This window comes from Lasioglossum baleicum, chromosome 16 (assembly GCF_051020765.1).
Source record: "Lasioglossum baleicum chromosome 16, iyLasBale1, whole genome shotgun sequence".
NCBI classification, from domain to species: domain Eukaryota; kingdom Metazoa; phylum Arthropoda; class Insecta; order Hymenoptera; family Halictidae; genus Lasioglossum; species Lasioglossum baleicum.
Window position 1 is genome coordinate 11,618,441 of NC_134944.1, and position 15,227 is coordinate 11,633,667.

Below are 15,227 nucleotides of genomic sequence, written 5' to 3' on the forward strand. Positions count from 1 at the left end.
GACAAAATCTTTTATTAATATAATGTATTAATTATTATTTATTCTGTCTTTAACGCGGCCGCACAAAGGTACAAAAACCATTCCGTGTTAATGTCAAATGTCACACAGCGCGTTTGCAACTGTACCTGGTGTCGCGGACGAAGCTTTAAAAGTGGGGGCGAACATAACGTTCTCTGAAATCACAAAAATGAGTTTATGGGCTTTTCACCAGCTCTGCACGATAATAAAATGTTAATACATAAAGAGATAAACCATAAGAAACTTTCCTAAACGGTATACGAGCTAACAAAATTCCTGCAATGATACTGTGCTACATACAGGGTGTCCCAAACGTGTCGTTCTTGAAAATCAGAACACTATCAGAACTATTCCCCCACGCTTCCGCCGCGGCACGGACACGTGACGCGCTCCGCCCTCTGCCGCGCATGCGTCACAGTGTCACGTGACCACTCCGCTACTGTCAGTTACGTGTACCGTAGCCGCACAGTGATTGGCCCGCGGTTTTCGTTAATAACGCCTGAACGAAGCGACGTAGAACATTTTCGCACAGGGAAAAATTGCTTCAAGTGACCTCAGGCATCGTCCTATTTAAGGGAGTACATCATTTTCGAAACACCCTGTATAAAAAGCTCGCATTCAAGTAAAGTCTTAAAGGTCCATAACCCTACATTTTTCACCGTGGAAAGCTGAAACGCTGCTTCAATCTTAAATCACGATAGGAGCCGCGTTAAATTGCGTCTTTCTGAGACCGCCGCCGACCATTAATAGGGAAGCGAGCTTGATGAGCTTGCAATGAAAAGCGGAGAAGTCGCCAAGGTTAGGTTAGACTGTCTGCCACGTCTACGGAAATACCGTTTACTTGACATTAACACAATGCAGTACTAGAAAGTCCCGAAGAGCCCCATCTTGAAATTTTTATTACATCAAGCTCAAACTATGTAGAAGGAATTCTGACAAGAATTAGCTGCTAATACGTGCTACCCTGCCTGTCGCAATTTTTTTTAAAGTTGCTTCGATCGTTTCCGTCGATTATGCGAGCGTTTCTTTTATACGTAGGAATATTTTCGTCCGCCGACGCGGATCTATATTGCAATTTCGTGCGATTTATAGTGCGGTAACGCGACACCTTTATGTAATCGAGATATGGCTAGCCAGCCGTTTTATGTTTTCCTCGGATCTTCTGGCTTTCATGTATGTCAGTATTTTGCACAAAAGCATAGTTGATTAAAGCCGATAATCACGTCGACAAAATAAAAATAAAAATAGTATCAGACACTCCTAGTCTCTGGTACTTCTCAAATGACAACCTGTTGAACCATATGTATGTATGTATAGTAATGCTGTAAGCGACGCTCAGAGTGACCAATTTTCGGTATAGCTTAATATTTCATAAAATTTCAGTAAAATCACTAATTTTATGCTTCAATTCAGAACACATTCACTTAATAGCTATTAATCACTTCCTGGTATGTCTCTATCGTTTCTTTAACTGTTAATATGAAAAAGTGAATAATGATTATTTTCCAATCAGAACTGTGTTGAACCAGATTTTATCATAATTTTTCTCAAATTTTCACCTACTGAATCTTGTTGATAAACAATACCACGGTTGCCAACAATGTGAATAGTAAACGTTACCCATCGGTCCTCTACACGATTGGTTTACAATTATCCTAAACGGGACACTGCGCGATAAATTATACTTTTCATTAATTATGCTTGATTATTAGACTCCGGATTTGATGCATTTCTAACAAATAATGAGCAAGCACAATTTAAAACAGTGAACATATTAAAAGACCATAAGAGAGTGTTAATATATTATTGTTATCACCGCTTTAAAATTATTCATGAAGAATATAAATTTATATTTAGCTCCTGCGTCTTGCAATTGATGCACAAACATTTTATTTTGCATAAACATCCGGAGTCCATTGATTGATTGTTCATTCACTTGGTCACTATCCCAAATTCATCGACACTCACTTTTCTCGATCATGATTTATCCAGATCGCCACGAGTTCGTATACGCGATCGAGTTTCGCGCGAATGGGTAAGCTCCAAGGATGACGGAGAACTACTGAGAGGCGTCGCGACGCTGCCGCCGCGCCGCACCGCCATCGTCGTACAACTACGCAGAAGCCGGCGCGGCGATTCAGAATAGTCTCGTCACGTTTAAAAATTCGCACTCAAAGGGACCATTGTTTTCTCACCTATTCCCGATATTTCTGACGCATTTGTTTCCTCGTTTGCTTTTCTTGTAAAATATTATTGTTGAATTTTCAAGCGATTTTGTGCGACAGTTTTTTTTTGTATTCTCCAATCGTTCATACGTAATGACTAAGCTGCGGATTTGATGCATTTACGACAAAAAATGGGTACGTCCAGTTTAAAACAGTGGAGGTATTAAAAAGATTTAAGGCCACCAGTGTTATTAGTTTCACCTTAACAAGATAATCAAAAGAGGAAAAACATTTTTCATAAATCACATCCGACGTTTATTCGCGCCTTATTACCATAATTAAGTATTATAGAAAATCATGCACCAAGTGTGAACGCACCTTTACCAAAAAGAAATCCTCGGCCGATTCTCAAAGCACTGTCGATCTCGTGCAAAAGATCGCTTTCATTGTCACAACCACTTCCCTCAACTAAAAAAACCATGCCCGATATGTAAAAAAAAAGCCACTAATTATAAACAACAACACAACATAAACATTATATACATACAGACATGTACACATGCATGGATGAGTTTGTGTAATAGTAAAAGTGCAAATTAGCAGTGCAACGAAAGCGTTAGGAAAAGATTGTATAATATTGTCTTTACGCTTCCTCTCCCTTCCTCCCACTTTCTCTCTCTCTCTCTCTCTTTCGCCCTCTCTATTTTGTACACGTGACAAAAATCATGTCAGAAAATAGATATAACTTTCATACATTCTTCAAATTTGCGTATGTTTACCCCAAGACTAATTATACCCATAGAATAATAATTCATCTAATAGAATATATAATAGAATATATAGAATATAGATTTACTAACCCTTTTATATTATATTAACCCTGCATTTTTATTAAACCTTTGGACTCGAAGCAATTTTAATTCCGAAATCAAGACATATCTTTCAACCGAGAAGATTTCAATTCTATGTAATCTTTTTCATACTGTCCGCATGAAATTGAACCTGATTTCTCATAAGTAATAGTATTTTTCCATAACAAGTGGGGCGAAGAACGAAATAGCGTGAACGTCGTTAATTAAAAATACGGTGGTGTACGACGCGAGGTGTCAGCTGGAAAAAGGGTTAAGGTCTGAAGGCAAGGGGCTCCAGTTAAAATTGTGAAAATGGCGGATGTTGATTATGTCGCAACCGTTCGGAAATAGCCAAAAAGGAGACGGTGCGGTGGTGGTTCCGGCGCGGCGTGTGAAGCTGGACGCGCGAGAGAGAGAGAGCAAATGTTCTACGGTTCTACGAACACTGGCCTATTTCCCGATCCCACCTATATTTAACTCATTCTCGAATGAATCATGAACTCAGGTTGCAACCGACTTGTTATTCGTCCACGTGATTTTCAACATCGAAGACAAATAAATCGTGTAAATGGATATCCGTCGAGGGGGCCGGACAAATGTTCTTCCGGACCGAGGCGTCCCAGAGCAGAGTTGTGCTATTTAAATAATACATTGTAACTGAAATTATTATTACATATTTTATGCTTTAAACCAAGAGTATGTTGTATCTTATGTACATAGTAGTTGAATTACATTGTAATTGAATTAGATTTGTATTTTATATATGTACGAAGTATTTGAATTACGTTGCAGTTTAATTACAATTACAATATTTAGAGCAGAGAGTTGTGCTAATTCAAATGGACATATTCTGATTGAATTATAATTACAATATTTATATAGACCAGAGTTGTGCTAATTTAAATACATTGTAGCTGAATTATAACGTCGGTATTAAGAAAATTCTAAAATCAGTGGTATTCTCCAATATTACAATTCAATATTTAAAGTATATTATAACTGAAAAAGCTATGAATTAATGTCGATAACGATTAGAACTTCCTGGCGTCAGTCAACCATGTTTTGTCGTCCTACTACTACATCGATAACCTATGATCCGCGTAAAAGTTGACAATACTTATCTCTCTTAACGTTCACACTTCACTGGGGCAATAAGTCATGCCTTATAGCTCATCTTTCTCATTCAGTAAAGTTAGTTACCACAGAACACGACACGTCTATGTAGAACCTAACCTAACCTGAAGATCTGATTATGTATCAAACACGCCCATAAATTTCCAGGAATAATAACAACAACGAAAGAGTGAAACTCACACGTGCACAATAATACAATTGTAAACTGCAACAAAACACTCCACAATAATCAACACTGCTGTTAGTGTCTGTTAGGTGCTCGATCCTCTTCGAGTATCAACGCTCATTCAAAGTTTCCAATCTAGCTATCCGCTATGATCACTCAAAAGAAGGGTTCAAACCTCACACTTCAGCGTTCAATGTCAATATAGCGATCAACAACAACCAATCCCAGGTTCTCGCAGACTCACCGTCGTCGGACATCTTCAGGAACTCGATCAGATGCTTAGGCAACTTTTTGGCGTCCCAGAGTTCCTCGCACTCCAGACACCTCTTCCTATCCTCCTCTTGCTCCTCCTCCCCACTATGGTCCAGCTGGGTGCCTAACCCAATCAGATGCTTGCACTGCAGACAGTTTTTCTTAACGTCCTCTTGCTCCTCCTCCACGCTCTGGTCCAGATGGATGCCAAATTTATTCAACCTGTTCCTAGCCTTCTCGATGAACTCGTTCTGAACATTGCTACCACCTATCCCCTTTTTCCCATCAAGCCTGCGGATGTCCTCGTGGGTGCTGATCTTCACCACCTTACGCAGCTTCCTCTCCTCCCTCTCCAGCACTTTGTGCACGTACTCCTCGTACATCCTCTGCCGAAAGGACTCCGAACCCTCCACGCTCTTCTTCATCCTCCTATCTTGTCCTGCTTCCTGTTTCTTAGCCTCTTCCTGCCCCTTCTTCCTATCTTCTTCATTGTCCTTCCCCTGTCCACGCTTATGGATCACCCCCGAGCCATCATCCTTCTCGTCCCTCTTCAGCACGCTCTTCTTCCACCTATCTAGTCCCTCATCCTCTTCCTTGAACTCTTGTCCACGCTTGTCGACCACCTCGTCCCTCTCCACCACGCTCTTCTTCCTCCCATCTTGTCTTCCATCCTCTTTCTTGACTTCTTTCTTAGTCACCAGCACGCTCTCCACATGCTCGCTACACTCCTCTTCGAGGAAACCATCTCCATGACGCACCGTCTTCATCATGTCCCTCTGTTCCTGCTTGTGGAGCACCTCTGAACCATCTTCATGGCTCTCGCCCCTCATCGGTGTGCTCTTCTGCCTCATATCTGGTCCCCCATCCTCTTTCTTAGTCTCTTCCTGCGCCTTCTTCTTCCAATCCTGTCCTCCATCCTGTTTCTTGGACTCCTCCTGGTCCTCCTTCTTCCAATCCTGAACTCCATCTTCTTTATTAGCCTCCTGCTGTCCCTTCTGCTTCCTATCAGGTCCTCCATCCTCTTTCTTGGCCTCCTCCTTCTGTCTATGCTCGTCGATCAGCTCACCTGCCTTCATCATTAAAAACTCCTCGAATGCCAACCGCTCCTCCTCCTCGGCCAATATAACGTTCCTCAGCTGGTTCTCCAGCAGCTCTATACCCCTCAGCTGCTGTCCTAAATAGTCTCCAGGCCTCCCAAAATCCTCTGTCTGCAGCTTTCTCAGCTTCCCTAAGATTTCCGCCGCAGTCTCTTGCTTCAAATCCTCGTCGATCTTGAACCTCCTCGGCTCCAGATGACTCCTAGCAGGACTCTGGTCGAAGATGCTGGTCGTGTCGATACAGGATCTGTCCACCTTGACCACGCGCTTCACTGGCGCTGGACGCTCCACCCTGTCGTCTATCAGGGCTGGGTTCACACCCTGCCGGAGTGGCTCTATCCTCCTCCTAGGCGACTTCTTTCCTCCAGGATCTGGCAAGCTTCTGTCAATTATGGCGCTGTTCAAGCTGATCCTCAGTCCATCGTCCGGAGGCTCCATCTTGTTGTCTATCAGCGCTGGATTCACGCCCAGGCGGGGCTCTATCTTCTTCCAAGGCATCCTCCCTTCGGTATCCTCCCTCAAGGTTCTGTCAATTATAGCGCTGTTCAAGCTGATCCTCAGTCCATCATCCGGAGGCTCCACCTTATTGTCTATCAGCGCTGGGTTCACGCCCTGGCGGGGCTCTATCCTCCTCCCAGGTGTCCTCTTCCCTCCAGGATCTGGCAAGCTTTTGTCAATTATGGCGCCGCTGTTCAATCTGTTCCGCAATTCTTCACTGATCTTGTCGTCTATCAGTGCTGGGTTCAAACCCTTGCGGGTGGGCTCTATCTTCTTCCTAACTGTCCTCTTCGCTCCAGTATCCGGCAAGTTTTTGTCAATTATGGCGCTGTTCAAGGTGATCCTCGCTCCCTCACCCGGCGAATCGTCGCTGACGACGTCGTCGCGCCTCGCCAGGTTCATCCAGTCTCGCAGCCGGGTGACTTTGAGCCGCTGATTCCGACTATCGTCACCCTCCGAGTTCTCCTTGAGGATCTCCAGCAGTCTGGTCGGCCTATCCTCGGCCTCTGGTTTTCTTACCTCTACCTTGAACTTCGGGACGTTCACACGAGGTGGTTCGTCCTCGTTATACCTCCGTCTGTTCAGGAACTTCGCGTGCAGGTTCAGCAAATTATCTGGGCTCGTCTTGAGCGGCGTCTTCTGCTGTGACGGCGATAGGCAGACGAGTAGTCTGGGGTCGCTTTGCGTGAACAAACCTACCCAGCTCTCCGGAACAATTTTATCCATCGTGGATCTCTTCCGCTCTGGAACCACAGGCTTAGTCGAAGGTGTCCACTGGTCAGCTGTCAGTTTAGCCTCCTGCAGGCTCCTGAAGATGTCAAACTTCGGCCCAGTTATCTCGTTAATTACTTGCAAGCCGTACGGCATCGACAGCAGCTTCCTCACGGACAGACTGACCAGGGACTCCGGCCCGGGACTCTCTTCTAGTGGGACGTAGTACAGGTCCTTCGGATCCGTCCCGTTCGACGCAAAATGAAGCTTTCTGCTGCTGGGGAGGCTGACCAGTGGCTCCGGAACATTATTCCCCTCCAGCGGGACGTAGTACAGGTCCTCTACAGGCGAGTAAGGTATGGGTCCAGGGGACGCATTCGAGTCCTCAGCTTCCAGCGGGGAGAGCTTGCCCCTCAAAGTTGATGCGTTCGAATCCTCCAGTCCACTTTTGCTGGCCCCCAACGAAGAGAGCTTGCCCCTCGATGTGCACAACTCTTCGTCCTCCAGTCCGCTTTTGCTGACGTTTAGCGAGGAGAGCTTGCCCCTTAACGTGGACGAATTCAAATCCTCAGCCCCCAGCGAAGATAGCTTGCCCCTCAATGTACACGACTCCGCGTCCCCTAGCGCGCCCTTCCTGGCCTCCTCGGCAAGGATCGAGCGAATATCCGCCTGCCAAGCGTCGTTGGGATTGCTCCTCACTGTGCTGAGGGACGTCGCGCTACTGGACGAGTCTCTACCCTCGCTCTTCTCCGGGTCCCACTGCTCTCCACTCGTTCCACAAGCTTCTCCTTCGTCACTGGTTACACTTTGCAATGTCTTAACCATTGCTGGTCGAGGTGTGGTCGACGACTCGAGCAACGGCCATCTTTCGCGCGTTATTTTAGGACCTGTCCCACTGCCAAGACTCACCACACGCTTCCATAATGCAGCGATGCTGTCATTCTGCATGTTACCGGAGATCCTTAGATCGTCGATGATCTCGCGAAGATCGGCGGACAGTGTGGACGCGTCGACAATGCTGAGGACCTTGAGGATATTCTCGACGCTCGCGTCACTGCTTGATAGAACCCCGATCGTGCTGAGAGGATTGTCGACTGCCAGATTCGATTTTGGCAACGGAGGACGGACGGGGGGTGATAGAGTCGTTGAAGATGTTCGTAGAATTGGGGGTGTTCGGGAACTTCGGGTGTCGTCCGGCAGGCTGGAGGACCTCCTCGGCGGCGGTGGGGGACGTCGCTCCTCAGAATACTTGTTTGCGGGACCTCGCGATAGAGTCTTCAACGTAGATGGCGCCTTCAATGTTTCCACTTTGTGCAACTTAAAGTCAGAAATATCCCCATCAGTTGTTTCTGAACTCTGGCATACGGATTGATCACCTGATCCAGTGGTAGTCTCACCAGGCAATTGCTCATCCGGGTGATTCGACTCTAACCCTTCTACCATTTCCTCGTCAATGACCTCCTCCATTTTACTAGATTTTGCGTTTCCTCCTTTTATAACTTCTCTTGTCTCCATTTCGTACTTCCTTTCTAATTTCAGTCGTTCTCTCGACGAATCCTTCAATTCCTCATTCCCATCTGTCGAAGAAGAGTCCTTTGCAGACCCTAGTGACAGAATCTTCAGCGTGTCGACTGAAGCAGCACTTCTAGATAGCGATTCCTCTTCTTGTAATTTAGGCTCCTCTGTCCAATCGTTCTCATCTGTCGAAGAAGAGTCCTTTATAGACCCTAGTGACAGAGTCTTCAACGTGCCGACTGAAATAGTACTTGCAGATGGCTCTGCCTCGTTACCTCCGACTTCATCGACAGCCTTTAAGCCTTCTAATGAAACTAATGTTTCGTCATTAGTGTTCGATTCTTCTGCAACCTTGCCAACCGAGTCTTCAGGTCCTACGCCGAGCATATTCGCCCCCACAATGTACTCCTTCCTCCCAACCTCGCAGCTAGACTCTTTCAATTCCAATTGCTCGTTGGACTCCTCTTCGATTATACTCAACGCAACGTGACTTCTGACTTCATCAATAGCCTCCGAGTCTTCATTTACCTCGTCATTAGTATTCAATTCTTCTACAATCTTTTCCAACGACTCTTCAAGTACTACATTCACTCCCACAACGTTCTTTTTCTTCCTCTCGACTCCGGTTCCAGACTCTTCGTCCTCTTTCGACTCCACTTGTCCCATCAACTCCTCTTCAGAGTTACTTAAACCGATATTTAACACGCCTGTCTTCACTTCATCAGCATGCAACTCCTCATCAATCTTCTCCTTCGACTCTCCGTTATCCTCTTTCGATTCCGATTGTCCGATCAACTCTTCGGATCCATTCAAATCTACATTTAGCACGTCTGCCTTCACTTCATCAGCATGCAACTCCTCATCAACTTTGTCAGTCGACTCTCCATTGTGCTCTTTCGACTCTGATTGTCCCATCAACTCCTCCTCATCCTTATTCAACTCCATATCTAACGCATCCTCCTTCAATTCCTTCTCCACTTCATCACCCTTTACCTCCTCAACAATCTTCTGATCCAACTCCTCGCTATCCACATCCACAACATTGATCGTCACCGTCTGTCCTCTCAACTGAACATGTCCTTCGTTCAACCCTTGCTCACTTCTTCCAACAACATGCGATTCTTCGCTATCCTCCTCCACCCCACCCAACCTCCTCCTCCCCCCGCCCCCTCTCTCATCCCGCCGATACTTCCCAATCTCCTCATTAATAAAGTCCCTGATATGCTGCTCCTCATCTTCCGACAATCTCTCCACCTCCTCCTGTATACAATCCAGAAACCTCTTCTCCTCGCATAATTCATAACCCCCACGTTTCCTAACCCTCTTATAACTCAAACCCGTCCTCTCCTCTCCGGTCTTCTCTTCGGAGTACACAGGCAGCTTCAGGTTCTCTATGAAGCTCCTCAGCTTCCTCTCCACGTCCTTGGGCATCACGCTGTCCCAAACGCATCCTCTTCCATCCTCTAAACGTCCTCTCGCATCCTCCAAACATCCTCTACCATCCTCTAAATCATTTTCCGCCTCCACGATCACAGGTCTGACGCAATCCGTCTCCACGTCACTGTCGCTTACGTCACGGATCTGCAGCCTCTGCTTCCTCTTCAAGGTCGGGAAGGACTCCACCGGCTCGGAAACTGTTACGGAATCCTTGCTTCCAACTTCTAGGATCCCAACTCCGGGGATGTGGTCGATTGTTGCTGCCAGAGGCGATGTGCTGATGGTTTTCACCTCGAACACCTTCAAATCCGGCTTCAAGGTCAGCTTCTGGATCCTTTTTCGCTCTTCTTTCAATCTTGTCGACGTTGTTTCTTCTGTGGTCGTTGTTTTTTCTGTGATCGACGTTTGTTCTGGGTGCGACGTTGGTCCTGTGTTCTTTATTTCTTCTATGTTCGTTATTTCTTCTATTTTTATTGTTTTCTCGAGCGGGTCGTTTGTTGTTTCTTCTGTGTTCATTGTTTGTTCTTTGCTCTTTGTTTGTTCTTCGTTCTTTGCTTGTTCTTTGTTCATTGTTCGTTCTGTGTCTTTCGTTGTTTCTGATGTGTACATTGTTTGTTCTATGTCCTTTGTTTGTTCTTTGTTCATTGCTTGTTCTATGTTCGTTGTTTCTTCTGTGTCCATTGTTTCTTCTTTGTTCTTCGTTTGTTCTTTGTTCGTTGTTTGTTCCATGTTTGTTGGTTGTTCTAGTTTCGTTGTCTGTTCTATGTTCGTCGTTTCGTTCGTTCTTGCTACGTCATCAGGAGCGTCGGAGGTCTCCGGAACGCTTCGGATTTTCTCGGGCCGCTGTGGGAGGTTTCTTTTCTTGTTGCGGCCACGCCTATTCCGACGGCTTCGCGTGTTCTGTGGCATGATGGTTAGCTCCTCTGTGTCTGTCGCGTACTCCGAGGATTCGGGGAATCCTATGGAACCCCAGCACCGGGCAGTGATTCGTGATTTTTTAAACGGGTCCGGATCGATAAGGATCGCGAGATACAGGGAACGATGCGAGTATTCGTGAAGATCGTTATTGGTAATTTTTCCCTTTTTCGAAATGCAGTCTTGTAGATTTTGCCGTGTTAGGAACTCACTGGGACGAAAGTTATGAGTGTTTAAAGTTGAGGGATACCAGAAATTTTTGCCCTTTTCTTATGCAATCCTATAGATTCTGGCGAGATTTTCTTTCTAATTTTTATCAAATGTTTCGGATCTTGATAACAGATTTTTAAAAAAAAAAGCAGAAAATCTCCAAAAATACGTAGAAAATTGTTCTATAAAAATCTAGTAATGAGATATTGTTTAAACCATTGTTCTTGATTTTTTGAGATCTTTCTTTTGAAAATATTAAATTGAAAATATTAAATTCTAATAACAATTAATTAACATTCCTTTATGGACTCACAGCTTTAAATATAATTGTTCACAGGAATAAAAATACAACAGCTATTATAATAAATATATTATAAAGGATATATTATATTATAAATATTTATATACAATATTATATTCATATATTGTAATTTTGTATGTAAATATTATATTATAATTTCATATATAAATATTATACTATAATTTTAGATAATATATAAATATTATATTTACATATTACATTATAGAGATAATATGATAAAAGGAAAAATATATCAATCTCACGAATACTTCGTCTCTCGCAGTACGTTCACTTGTACCTCCTCACACCGATTTGTCAACTATACTAAATCCAACCTCGGTAACGCTCTGTGTATGTAGTAGTAATTTTATTTCGTATAAAAGAAACGATAAAAATCTACTTTCTGCTTCTAAAAACAGATTTGTTATTTCCGAAACCCTCCTACGACAATGTTTTTTAATATCTGCTATTACGGTCGTCGTATTAATAGTTCCTATTCATAATAGTTCAGCGAACAATAATATCGATGATGAGAAGCGTTAGTCTCTTTTCATGTTGAACAATATGTATATTGTGTCTACGATTTACTTCGGAATCGATTCTATCTATAATATACGTATTATGTACAATTTCCCAAGCGTAAACGAGAAATGGCGGAAGAGAGAAGAAGCGTGTAAGGTTGTTTTTTTTGCAGTCGTGCGACACTCAATTCAACATTCCAAAATGTTCAACATTTTGGAGAGAAGGTGTTAAATATGTAGTTTTGTTACTTACTCGATTTGCTTTCGTCTCGTTGGTCGATCGAGGAAGTTTTCGGGCCGCCGTTTTGATTTACGTAGCTGTAGCCGGACTTTGTGTCATCTGCAAATAGCAAACAAATGGAAAATGAGATTAGAATGTTATTGGAGAATATACAAATGAATAATAGACTACAGAAATATTATACATATATGTACGTATGAATAAATTAATATGCTTTTCTGATGCAGAAATTAATATGAGTCACAAGTTAATTAATGCAATATTATGTGGAATTACAATAAAATAATTCCTACGTTCATTGGCTAATTGTTCTTGCTCTCACTTGCACTGCGAATTTGATTAATTATTATTAAGAATTCATAATTCACTACAGAAATTAATATGAATTGCAAATTAATTAATGTATAATATTATTTACACATACAGAGAATTATAATAAAATCATTTCTACGTTCGTTGCCTAATTTTCATTGTTCACTTGCGCTACGAATTTCATTAATTAACAAGAATTCATTCGACCAGTTTACCTCGTATTTGCAAGCGCTACAAAATGCAGTCATAGTGATTTAAATTCACGTTTAATATATTCACCTAATTCTAAACTAATTATTTAATCTGTTGTATGTTTTTTCTTTGAATCTTCCGAAATTATTTACAAGACAGATTTCGATTGCCGCCTTGTGCTCTGTGGTAAATTATTTAATTTGACAGTTGATCGTGGTGCAATCTTCATTTCAAAAGCAATGGAGTGATAAAAAAAGGTTTTGAACGAACCTGAAGTACACGGAAATCACGAAAAATGGCAGTAGGTTCGCGTGACAGTGGCTTGCGAGTTCCGAATGAAATGTCAAAGGGCCACGAATCACCGACATGGCCTCTAGGGTCCATGAATCGCGGGAACCGACTGACGATGAGCGTGAACAGGTCCGCCAGCCGTGAAACACGCTCGGTTCCCCACCCTCTTCGCTTAGCATTGTTTATGTAATTTCTCAAATTGTCCTTTTAATTCATTGCCGTCAAGTTTTCCACAAATATACCCATTTTCTATTTAAAATAATTTAGATAATGATTTAGATAATGACAATTGTTTAAATTTTTACGGATCCACTGTATCGAGAACAATTTTTATTAGAAATTATCAAAATTCGGTTAGAAATATTAATTCGTATACAATTAATATAAGTAAATTGTAATAATAGGATTATTAATCTCTGATAAGATATGTTAGATTTGTTTAATCTAGTTTCCAATCTTTATGAGACTGAGCTATTTAATTACTAAATAGAAACTATCAATTTGGTCAGATATATATTAATTTCTTTGGAAATATATTAATTTGTAATAAAAAAATGTTTATGTGTAAAATAAAGTATATTAGATTTGTTTAATCTTGTTCGCGTTATCGTTACGAGTCTGAGTTAAGAACTGTTATTTAACAGCTATAATAAATAATTCATGGCTCTTTTGTTCCACCGTTTTTACGTTTTATTCTACACTGTGTAAATCAATATTGTCGTGACCGACCTCGGTGAGTTTTGTTGCATTATAAGTCGTCGCGAGAAGTCGAGCAACCCTTTTGAAATCTCGAGAAGCTAAACCTAATTAGTGTGTCATTCACCTTTCACCAACAAGTAACAGAGAAACGACAGAAGATCTTTCAACGTCAAGATGTCGTAATTATTCCTTTCTTTTCACTAGAAATTATTCATCTTGCATTGTACTATCCGCAGAACTTTCTTGCCAAAAGTAAAATAAGAAATATATTGTTTGGCAATAGGAAACGATTATTATTCACTCATAGAAGCTGTGAATATTAAACAAGTTTCACCATTTAATTGTTTTTAATTATTAAAGAAGAAGTTCAATTCAAAGAATTCCAATTACCAGAGGGGAACACTTTTTATCGCCACTGTACCTCGCTTGTATTTATCATGCACACATACTTTGAACGAAGTTGCGAGTATTCGAGGCACACGGTCTCACCCCCTCGCGTCCGTGAATACCACCATTTCCGAGTTGAACTTCCTTCCGAGTAAACAATAGCGGAACGACTACTATCGTGAGCACACCCATTCATTTTCCACACTTTTCATTACATCACCGGTGTGACAACACTGACAACAGAATATCGCGCAACGAATTCGATACGGAAGGATTCGGATTAAAACCGAGTTATCGATTTTCAGAACATTGCCCCTGTTTCGCAACAGAAGTCCATTTGATTGTTCCATTTGATTACCAGCTGTCGCCATCTCTGAATTAATGATATCTCGAGTTCGGAATCCATTCACGTTGTGTCAATCTCTTTACGGTAATTAGTTTGTTCTTTATTAATTTTTATTCGAGAGGTTCAATCTATAATTTAATGTCTCACTATTTATGTTGTTCGAATTATTCATTACAAATTAGGAATTTAATACACGCATAATACAAGGTCATAGGAAGTTGGAACGTATTATGGCGTATGATTTCTTCCTCTTTTTTCAATTTTTACTTAATAAAAAGCAGTATGTAGTAGCTGTCCCAGTTCACAGAGAAAACCCTGTATATAAAATCGTGCAAAATTTCAATAAACTCGATCAGTTTCGTAACACACACCACACAGTCACAGTTAATTTTGCTGTTTCATGTTCGGTGTGTCGCGCGTTAATTTTGCCGTTCGAGTTCCTCATTTAATAATAACAATCGCTTTTCATCCCTTTGATGGCCAAGGTCGCACAAAGGGTCGTCGTCGAACAATCAAGACGCAATCAAGACGCTTATTAACTACGTAATCGATCCAGCGATGAGGCCAACAAGACCATTCGCAATGCTTGAGCTAATCCGAAATTGCTCTCGAGTCAAGGAGAACGGTATAACAATTATAACAGTGGGAGTGGTTATGCGTCAGGTAAAAATGTTTACTATGATTCCTTGGAGCGATGGAGTCTTACAAATACAAACGACACGTCGTGGTACGGTCAGTGTTAAGCAATTTAAACAATTCGATAAGCAATGACAATAATGTTTTACGAAGCTGTTCGTCCATTTTCCAACAATAAATAGATATGATTTTCACGTTAAAATTTACAAGATTACACCTGGTGATTTACCGACAGAAGAAACGTTGTACTGTTAAAGGAGGCGAATACGGTGATCTATAGAAAACTGTCCTGATTGTTGTGGTTTTCGAGGTCTTTTGAAGTTTCAAAAGTT

The 15,227-nt window shown here is 42.1% G+C and overlaps 1 protein-coding gene across 19 annotated transcripts in view; it reads right to left on the reverse strand.

Annotated features, from left to right (window-relative positions):
• The window catches only part of Cap (Cbl-associated protein), a 72,346-nt gene that overhangs the window by 32,137 nt on the left and 24,982 nt on the right, over nucleotides 1-15,227 (reverse strand). For 9 of the 19 annotated variants that reach the window (XR_013010651.1, XM_076440228.1, XM_076440233.1 and 6 more), the window contains exons 5-8: nucleotides 12,045-12,131; nucleotides 4,579-10,803; nucleotides 2,562-2,651; nucleotides 126-173 (exon numbers count right to left, since the gene is read on the reverse strand). Coding sequence is in view for 18 of the 19 variants with exons in the window: in XM_076440228.1 (XP_076296343.1) it covers nucleotides 126-173; nucleotides 2,562-2,651; nucleotides 4,579-10,803; nucleotides 12,045-12,131 (6,450 nt within the window). In the remaining variant the exon portion in view is untranslated. Of the gene's footprint in view, nucleotides 1-125; nucleotides 174-1,986; nucleotides 2,519-2,561; nucleotides 2,652-4,578; nucleotides 10,804-12,044; nucleotides 12,132-15,227 lie in introns of those variants that run through there. The other 10 variants (XM_076440251.1, XM_076440229.1, XM_076440230.1 and 7 more) reach the window with 7 other exon arrangements.